At 41.2% G+C, this 10,702-nt stretch overlaps 1 protein-coding gene across 2 annotated transcripts; it reads right to left on the bottom strand.

Moving 5' to 3' along the window:
• Nucleotides 1-2,083: 2,083 nt before the first annotated feature.
• LOC133801027 (pentatricopeptide repeat-containing protein At2g15980) lies at nt 2,084-10,511 on the bottom strand. 2 transcript variants are annotated; one of them, XM_062239156.1, is made up of 4 exons: nt 8,885-10,511; nt 8,290-8,488; nt 2,587-2,690; nt 2,084-2,503 (listed from the first exon to the last, which is right to left on the bottom strand). In XM_062239156.1, exon 1 carries the CDS (start codon nt 10,402-10,404, stop codon nt 8,923-8,925), a length of 1,482 nt encoding a protein of 493 aa, XP_062095140.1. In that variant the 5' UTR covers nt 10,405-10,511; the 3' UTR covers nt 2,084-2,503; nt 2,587-2,690; nt 8,290-8,488; nt 8,885-8,922. The 2 variants fall into 2 exon arrangements, with proteins under 2 accessions (XP_062095140.1, XP_062095141.1); XM_062239157.1 differs by lacking the exon at nt 8,290-8,488.
• Nucleotides 10,512-10,702: the final 191 nt, after the last annotated feature.

The raw sequence follows: 10,702 nt of genomic DNA, 5'->3' as shown, positions 1-10,702 counted from the left end.
CTTGTAAGTATACAATTGAAATATGGTTTAATCATACATTCTGTAGTTTATGATGGTTTTTGAATCATATACTTTTTTCAACTAATTGATATTTGATTAGTTTGTGGTGAATTATAGTTTGATTGGATAATTTTTAGTATACTGTCCAACTATCTTGGTCTAAACGAACAAAATTGTAAATACAGTCCAACTAGATGCTACAAATAGTTGGACTGTATTTACAATTTTGTTCGTTCAGGCCAAGATAGTAGGACAGTATACTAAAAATTATCCAATCAAACTATAATTCACCACAAACTAATCAAATATCAATTAGTTGAAAAAAGTATATGATTCAAAAACCATCATAAACTACAGAATGTATGATTAAACCATATTTCAATTGTATACTTACAAGTATCAAATCCAACCACAATTCATGACAAACTAAAATACCAATTAGTTGAAGAAAAAGATGCATATAATTCAAAAGCTCTCAGATTAGTGCAGCAGATTCCTTTCAAACCCTTAAAACACAACTCATTTAACATTCTAGGAGATTAAGTAAATGTTCCTTCAATTAATAAAATACCTTCAAATTAAAGATACATGATTAGAAGAAGCATCATCAATTACTAATCTACATTTTTTTTTTATAATTAACACTTTTAGTACTACTGGATTCTTGGTTATTAGCTCAAAAACACAAGCATCCCCTGAGCATATGGAGTTGTCACCCAGAAATCTGACCCATCATTCAGAGAAATTAAAGCTAGAATTGCACGGTAAAAGACTCACGGTCCATTGTTGGGTCCTCACTTTAAGTGTTACTGACTGATTTTTTGGTTTAAGATAACTCAAAATGAATTTTTTTGGAACAGACTGCAGAAGATATGCATAAAGATAGAATTATAATGAAACATTTATAAACAAATTAATGTGATCTTCATCTACTACTACTTACCAGTTTATAACGACTGTATCTGTCAGTCCTTACAATTCTGAAGAAAATGGGATAATTCGAAGTAAAATTGCTAGCTTCTTTGAAAGCTTTGGTACCTCTATAAGTCTTATACGTGTCTTGATTGTTCTTGTGATTCCTTTTCTTCGATGTGTGATTTCCAGCTTCACACTTCTTGGACATGCCTACAAACAACAAAAGCAATGGATTAATAACAAACATTATATTTTCTTATTATAAGATATTGTAAGTTTTAAACTACCTACATTCATTTTCTGAGTCAGACTCCTCACTACTGAAATTTTTGTGAAGAAAAAAGAGTATAATCAATTTCGTAAGTGGTCTTGTCACATATTATAACATTAAAATTCGACCTCCCTCCGTAGACGAATATCAGCATATATCCATGAGCTAGCTGATAATACTTCACAAATTCCGGCCAACCTTCTTCTAGGTATAATTTGCCATGTTTGGCAACCAAACCTATCTTCCATTTATGACTACATGGAAGCTCCAAAGATACAGGATTGACCAATGTTTCTCCGTGCAGCCTCACAAACTTTCATGGAAGTTGCTACATGAATCACATGTCCATAAGAGTGAGTTTGCACATACAATATGTATAAAATTTCAATCAGTAAAGTTTGAATTTTTTAGTGTTATAACAGATAAACAGTTCCAATTGTTCTTTATTAAATCTTGGAAATTCCACTTTGCTTTTGCTAGTCATTCCTAGAATACTTGAAAGAACTTCTAGTAAAGCTGTGGAGTACGTAATTTAGTGCAAAATTCGATATTCACTGGTTCCCAGTCATCAGAGAAAGCAATTATACTTTGAACTATAACGATATTCACTAACAAGTACATGAACCTGTAAATATGTTCGCATTCAAGAAAACAATAAGTAATTACACATTTCCATTTCCATTATTATGTCCCAACATTCTAGGGCCGAATTACATCTTAGAATTCATGACTTCATCCTCATTATCATCTCATCATTAACTTTCTAATTCTTTTCCTCATTTTTTTTAACCAATTCAATGTTGTCACTCTCTTCATCATACTCACAGTTATTAGAATTGTGTTGATTTGGAATATTGCGAACCACTTTTAGTGGAAAGAAGAACAACATTTTCATGGTTAAGAAAAAAAAAAGTAGTTGAAACAGTTGGAGAAAATGGCTAACTATAGGTTTATGTCAGTTTCAACTATATCCCAAGCATACAAGCAAAACATGAAAATCAGTAGATGGGGTTACTTCTACGATGGAAACCCACTCAAACATACCCCCTGACCACCCCACCAAGAACAAGTCACACTATCACCAATCAGTGCCTTCTTAATGAAATCAGAAGCAAATAGATCATCTTTTCATTTATGTATTTTCCTTTCTTTCTCGATCTCTACATTATTTGGCGACCAATCTATGTGTAAACAAAAACTATATCCAAACCATTCACATTTTGTATAAACTATAAACGTAGTCAACTGTATTACCTTAAACTTTTCCTTCCACTCTACCAGCTTCTCTCTTGCATTTGCAGCTGCGGAGGAAGCATCCTGAAATCATTTTTGACCAGATCAAATTCCGTTCAAGCAATAAATTGATTCATTACTACTTAAACCCTCATCAACTTTTTTACCTCCGTCTTTCCATATTTAGCCATAATTTCTTCACGAGTTCTAACTCTAGGCACAAAATCATCAGTCCCGCCTCCAAACAAGCGTTCCCTTTCAGAACCTTTTTCTGAAGGGTGCAAGTTATTAGTTTCTTAATTTTGTTTGCTCATGGGGGCATATAATGCAAGTAATACATATATATACACACATACACACAATGATATACCTTTCTTTACATTTTATAATTATCAATTGAACTACATACTAATGGTAGAGGTATATGGTAAGAATCAACCTGTCAATTTCAAACAATACAGCAACAACAAGCCAGGGAACCAGAAAAAAAATGCACAGCCAAACAGAAACAGAAAATAGTCAGAATTCTCCTTCCATAAACTCTAGGATTCGAGAGCTAGTCTCTCCAATTACTGTTTACAAATTCCACACCTCATTCTAACTTTTTGGGCCCCTTATATACTTAGGTACCCACTGAATAAACCTACACCCTCCCTTACATAATACTTGCTGTTATAACTACTTTCTCAGTCCCCAAACTACCCTTTCTCAGCTCTACTCTAACGTCTTCTAGCATAGACAAAGGTCAATGGTGGCCTATCAATACCGCCCGCTAGGAGTTTCACCTTGTCCTCAAGGTGAAATGTCGGAAATTGGTCCTGAATCACGCCAAAGTCCTCCCATGTTGCTTCAAAATCTGGTAAGTGACGCCACTTAATCAACGCCTGGGGAGCTTCCTTATGTGAACCTGGCCGAACTTCCAGAACTGATTCGGGCTCCAACATCCACTCTAAATCAGCCGTGAGACCTGCTGGAAGAATTGTTGCTTGCTGGTTTGGACCCAAGGCCTTCCGAAGGAGAGAGACGTGGAAAACTGGATGAATGGCAGCGGTGCTTGGTAAGTCCAAGCGGTAAGCAGCAGCCCCAATTCGTGTAGTCACTTTAAAAGGCCCAAAATACCGAGGCGCCAACTTCTCATTAACGCGTTTAGCTACGGTGCGCTGCCTATATGGTCTCAACTTCACATACACCATCTCCCCCACGTCATAATGAACATCCCGCCGTTTCTTATCCGCTTGTTGCTTCATTTTCTGTTGTGCCCGCTGTAAATTCTGTTTTAACAGTTCCAAAACAGCATCTCTTTCCGTCAAATTCTGCTCCACTTCCGCGACTTTAGTGCTGTTATACTCAAATCTAATCAATGGTGGAGGGTCCCGATGGTAGACAGCTCTAATAGGAGTCATTCCCGCTGCCGAATGAAAGGAAGTATTGTACCAATACTCAGCCCAAGGTAGCCACTTCACCCATTGGCTGGGTTTAGAGCTCACAAAACAGCGGAGGTATGTTTCCACACAACGATTCACCACTTCCGTTTGGCCATCGGATTGTGGGTGATAAGCGGTGCTTTGCTTGAGTGCTGTCCCTTGGAGTTTAAACAACTCTTTCCAAAATAAACTCAAGAAGATTTTATCTCTATCGGAGACAACGGACCGCGAAATGCCATGAAGTTTCACCACCTCGCGCACAAAGACAGCCGCTATTGATGCTGCGGAATAAGGATGTCTCAACTGAATAAAATGTCCATACTTGCTCAAACGGTCGACTACCACCAATATAGAATCAAACCCATTTGATATGGGCAGCCCCTCAATGAAATCCATGGAAATATCTTCCCAAACTTGTTCCGGAATGGGCAAAGGTTGCAACAACCCAGCAGGAGATTGAGCCAAATATTTGCTTTGTTGACACACCGAACATTCCATAACAAATTTCTGCACATCCTTCCTCATTCCTTTCCAATACAAGTCAGCGGCTAGTCTTTGAAATGTCTTAAAAACTCCCGAATGACCCCCCACTTTGCTGCCATGGTACTCTTGCAATAGCAATGGTATAAATGGTGAAGAGGATGGCAAAACCAGCCGCCCCTTAAACTTGAGACAGCCTTGAAATAAAGAAAATCCCCCACTCGGCTTGCCCATGGATAACTCCTTTATGATTCCAGCCAACGTTGGGTCACTTGCAACATGTGCTTGTAAGTCCGGAATAGAAATGAGGTTTGGAACCGAAATGGCAGCGAGGATGAGCTCCCCATGGAGTCTTGATAACGCGTCGGCAGCCTTGTTTTCTAACCCGGGTCGGTATTGGATATCAAAGTCATATCCAAGTAACTTTGTGAGCCACTTTTGATGTTCTAACGCCACCAGCCGTTGTTCCAACAGAAATTTCAAACTTTTTTGGTCAGTCCGCACCAAAAACTTCCTTCCAAGTAAATATGGGCGCCATTTAAGCACCGCCAACACTATGGCCATCAATTCCCTTTCATACACCGACTTAAGCTTATCTCTGGCTGATAATACCTTGCTGAAATACGCTATTGGCTGTCCTTGTTGCATTAAAACAGCCCCCAATCCCACGCCTGAAGCATTTGCCTCCACCACAAAAGGTTCCGCAAAGTTGGGCAGCGCCAAAACAGGGGCAGAACTCATGGCTTCCTTAAGCCGATTAAAAGCATCTTGGGCTTCCGTTGACCACCCAAACGCGTCTTTTCTCAGCTGGTCTGTCAAAGGCCTTGCAATACCTCCATACCCACGCACAAACTTACGGTAATAGCCAGTCAAACCCAAAAATCCTCTAAGTTCGCGAACTGATTGTGGGGTTGGCCACTCTTTCATTGCTGAAATCTTGCTTGGGTCGGCTGAAACACCCTTGGCTGAAATTATATGACCCAAATATTCCACCCTCTCTTGTGCGAACAAACATTTCTTGTGATTGGCATACAATTGGTGAGTTAATAAGCGGTCCAAAACCAAGCTGAGATGGTGCATGTGCTCCTCCAATGAGCTGCTATACACCAAAATATCATAAAAAAAAACCAGAACAAACTTGCGTAAATAGTCGCGAAAAACCTCATTCATAAGGGCTTGAAATGTGGCTGGGGCATTGGTCAACCCAAATGGCATGACTAGAAATTCATAGTGTCCGTCATGGGTGCGAAAAGCAGTCTTCTCCACATCCGTGGCAGCCACTCTAATTTGGTGATAACCCGACTTTAAATCCAGCTTTGAAAACACTTGGGCTCCATAGAGTTCGTCTAACAACTCATCAATCACGGGGATGGGAAATTTATCAGCCACCGTCTCCCTATTCAACGCCCTATAATCCACGCAAAAACGCCAACTCCCATCTTTCTTTTTCACTAGAAGGACCGGGCTCGAAAATGGACTTGTACTTGGGCGAATAATACCCACTTGTAGCATCTCTAAGACCAGCCGTTCAATCTCATTTTTTTGCACCTGAGCATAGCGATACGGCCTCACCGAAACAGGCTGCGACCCGGGCTTAAGTGTGATGACATGCTCCCTAGCTCGGCTAGGAGGGAGACCCGACGATGACTGAAATACTTGCTGGAATTTCTGTAAAACAGAGTTAATGGCTGCTGGAATTGCAGGAATGGCCGTCTCTTCCTCTGTAATTAACGCCCCAAAGTGAACCCAAAACCCTTGGGCTTCCCGTTCTACCGAACAAATCATGGCTTTCAATGTAATGGGCGACTTACACAAACTTGGGTCTCCTTGTAATGTTATCCAAGTTCCTGCCATTTCAAACTTCATGATCATTGTACGCCAATTCACTTGCATATTGCCCAGCGTTTCCAGCCATTTAATCCCCAAAATAACATCAGCTCCTCCCAATTCCAGCGGAAGAAAGTCCGTCACCACCCGCAAAGCTCCCAAATCCAGCTCAACTTGTGCACATATTCCTTCCGTCCGCACTTTCCCACCGGTGCCTAACAACACCCCATAACACGTAGTTGCTGTAATCGGTATCCCTGTAGCCGATACAACGTCCATAGAAATAAAATTATGGGTCGCGCCGCTGTCGATGAGTACCGTTACTGGTTGTTGTCCAATATGGCCAGCCAACTTCATTGTATGGGCGGATGAAATGCCCACCAAGGAATTGAGGGACAAGGTTGCCAAAGTTTCTTCGCCGGCTGTAAGTTCCTCCGAATCTGGCGAAGGTGGCGGGGAGTCATCTGTGTTCGCATTATCCTCTTCATCTGACAATAAAAGGACCTGTAATGCTCGCTGTTCGCACTCATGACCGCGAAAAAATTTCTTATCGCACTTGAAGCAAATACCCCGCGCGCGCTTGTCTTGGTATTCGGCTTCTGTAAGCCGTCGGAACTGCTGCGTTTTGGGTGGTTGACCGGCGACGGAACTGGGAACGGTCGTGCGTGTAGGCGGTGACGAGGACGGCGCACTTGAGGCTGGGTGTCCGTACGCATGCGGCTGAGGCACACGGTAAGCAGACTGGTTTAGGGCTTGTTTCAAATGGGCTGGAAATGACTGAGTTGATTTAGTCGAACTGGGCCGAAACCCAAGGCCCAAATGCAGCAACTGGTTTCCTTCTTCAACCCTCTGTGCTGTATCCATGATTTGGGCTAACCCAATGGGTTGCAGAATATGCAGAGCAGCTTTTATCTCATCCTTCAGACCTCTCATGAAGCTGCCTTCCAAAATATGCTCAGGGATATCTGGAACACGTGAAGCAAGGACCTCCCAACGCACCAGATAATCCTTGACTGTGGACGTTTGGATGATCGACAGAAGCTCCTCAGACAATGACCCAATCGGTGCCGCACGGAATCGCAGTAAAATCAGCCGTTTCAGCATTGCCCAGGAAGTGATCGGCCTTCTCTGATTTTCCCATTGGAACCACGTTAAGGCATCCCCATCGAGTCCGATGATTGCCGTCTCCAACATTTGTGGCTCCGTCAAATGCATCAATAAGAAATATCTCTCTGTTCTGTAAACCCAACTGTCGGGGTTATCCCCGGAAAACAGCGGAAGCTCCATTCGAGGTGGCCGATAATCATGGCTGAAGGTCTGGCCTGCAAACGGCGGCTCCGATGATGGCTGTTGCTGATCGTGAGGCTGGCTGGAAGGTTCCCCAATGATCGGGGGTGTGGGGGAAAAATTCTGGCCGCCTGGTGAATGCTCCTCCTCCATCGTGCGTCGCTGCCTGTCGGATTCCATGGTCATAGAGCCCCCCGTCGGCTTCCCCGATGCCTGTAACAGCTGAGCCAAATGAGCCACCAAGAAATCCATCTTCTTCTCCATAGCCGGTAGCCTAAGAACCTCTGTCTTCATCGATTCCAGCTCTTTGGGAAGGTGCTGAAATTCAATTCTGAAGCCATCCAATTCCTTCCTAACTTCCGACTGCAACAACTCCATTCTCTCCTCCAAAACTTCCGTTTGCAGATCTTTTTTTGGCCCCATGAGATCGAATGCTCTGATACCACTTTGGTAAGAATCAACCTGTCAATTTCAAACAATACAGCAACAACAAGCCAGGGAACTAGAAAAAAAATGCACAGCCAAACAGAAACAGAAAATAGTCAGAATTCTCCTTCCATAAACTCTAGGATTCGAGAGCCTAGTCTCTCCAATTACTGTTTACAAATTCCACACCTCATTCTAACTTTTTGGGCCCCTTATATACTTAGGTACCCACTGAATAAACCTACACCCTCCCTTACATAATACTTGCTGTTATAACTACTTTCTCAGCTCTACTCTAACGTCTTCTAGCATAGACAAAGGTCAATGGTGGCCTATCAGTATATCTATCTCAATACCATCTAAACAAGGAAGAAATCAAACAGTAAGTAAGGGAAACACTTTTCCAGAAAAATATGAAGAACTTACAGAAGACCTATATTAAGCTCCACAGCTTCTTGATGATCTACATATGAAGTAGAGCTTGCATGCGGAGTCTTCAGAAATATTCCTTTCCCTCTAATTGATTAAAAGTGGATTTAGGACTTTTAGTAGAATCGACACCATGGTCCACTTTTCCAACCTTAACAACTTTGACGATACCACCTAAAATCCCTGGGGCAGTACCCTGTAGCAAGATGATGACCTACTTATACACTGACAGAATAGTTGTCATTAAATTAAGCATGTTTACACACTGAAATCATATCTCTAACCGGTTTTTTCTTCTGATTTATTGAGTGACTAAAGGCAGCATCTGCAACAGCTATATATATAGTTCCTCCACCACTCAAAACATTGGTTCTTTTATATAAATATATATATATATATATATATATTCATTTACAATGAACAAAGACTTCAACTTCTAGCGTAGTTCTTCAATTTTGCACACATGAGTTACATTCGGTTCCACTTTAACACAAATTTAACCAAAAAAATCAAAATTGATTGATGAGACCAAGACATTAGTACAGTTCACAGTTAAGTAAAAGAAATTCCTGTCACTCTATGAAATTCTTACAGATTAGTCTAATTCTGTAGTCAAATGCCGAAAATCATCTAATCCTCTTTCTCGAACACACGAGTATCTAACATCTCAGTCTTCAACAATTCTGCCATTTCCACATTACCTTGTTTTCTGTAACCAGAAATGAAAGCACTATATATCTCATAAGTCGGTTTGAACCCTTTCGAAACCATTTCCGCTTGAAGCCTTAGAGCCTCTTCCATGTTCCCTTCTAAACACATCCCTGTTATCAAAATCTCAAAACTCTTCCTTGTTGGACAAAAACCAAAATGCCCCTCTGCAGTTTTCAAAATCTCCAACGCCTCAAACACCCTATTCTTATCACAAAGCCCCTTAATCAATGCATCCATTGTTGAGGCCTCAGCCCTGAAGTCTTTTCTACGCATATCCTTATACACAAACACAGCTGAATCAATATTTCCCACCTTTATGTAGCCACTTATTATATGTTCTAGTGTGGTAGTAGTGCTCTCTACTCCACTCATTGCCATTTCTCTGTAAAATTCTTCAGCTTTTTCAATCTCTCCGATTCTGCAAAATCCACCAATTATTGTGTTGTAAGCCATAACATCAGGCTCCATGTTTAGTGCTCTCATTTCATCCCACAAAGCTTCTGCTTCGTCCATTTTCTCTTCATCACAGTAAGCTGACATCAAAATACTGTAACTATAGCCATTTGGGTCGCAATTCAATTCCTCTAATTGGTCCCAAATCTCCTTCACCATGTCCACCATACCATCCTGATAGAAAGCTACCATTAAAGTATTTAAGGTCTCTATGTTGGGATTAACTCTAGAAACTGTTCTCAACTTTTCTTCGACACTTTCACAATCTAACCCAAAAATCTCTTTGTAAATCAAGTAACCTTCAGGAGCTCCCCGAGACTGCGATACATTTCGAATCAAAGAATTGCAGGTGCTGAATTTGGGCCTAATATTGCGAGATAACAACATTCTCACAATCTTAATCGAAGAATCAATCTTCTTGGTTTCCAAACAAGCTTTGATTAGCAAATCAAACACAAAGGGTGCCGACCCACATTGCTTGTAGGTCTTGAGAAGGGACTCAAAAACTTTCAAGGGCTTAGAATGGGACTCGCCTTCTGACCCTGAAACTCGGAAAGCTTCCTGAATCAAAACTAGGGCTTGGCTTTTGAGACGGCCTCGGGCAAGAATATGAATGACAGTTGAATAGGAAAGGAGGTCATGGTTGCAGAGGGACTTTTGCTTGGTCCAGTTGAAGAACCGAATGACTAGGTGAGGATTGTTTTTCAAGTGAATGGTGATCTGAGAAAACTGATGCGGATTGAAGCCATTGGGACAAAGTGATCGGAGGTTACTCCAGCGAGATTTTGAGCGTTGGTGGGTGAGGACAGAAACTATAGTTGAGATTGGAATTTCACCATTACTGGAGCTACTGGATGGTGAGGAAGAAGTGGAGAAGGTCGAGGGTTTTGGTCTTGGGGTTTGGAAGAGAATGCTTTTCAGTATACGAATTGCCATGTTTGAAAACATCTCATGATTGGTTCCTTTATATGGAGTTGTTGGAAATACGTACCATGTAAAGTAGATAGAAAATAGAGGGTTTGTTGTAGAAGAAAATGTATATTGAATATGCAGCTCAACCATTTACAGTAACATAATTTGAGCTTTATACTCAACGGTAACTGGACACCTGTACACTAGGTAATGACCAAGCCTAGCACTAATTACAGACCACTAATATGTACATTAACAACTAATACTACTTATCATCCCCCCTCAAACTCATAGGTCGATGAAGAACTGTGAGTTTGGATCGTAAGTGGAGAAA

This window comes from Humulus lupulus, chromosome 9 (assembly GCF_963169125.1).
Source record: "Humulus lupulus chromosome 9, drHumLupu1.1, whole genome shotgun sequence".
Taxonomy (NCBI): domain Eukaryota; kingdom Viridiplantae; phylum Streptophyta; class Magnoliopsida; order Rosales; family Cannabaceae; genus Humulus; species Humulus lupulus.
This window is presented reverse-complemented; position numbering and strand designations above follow the sequence as displayed.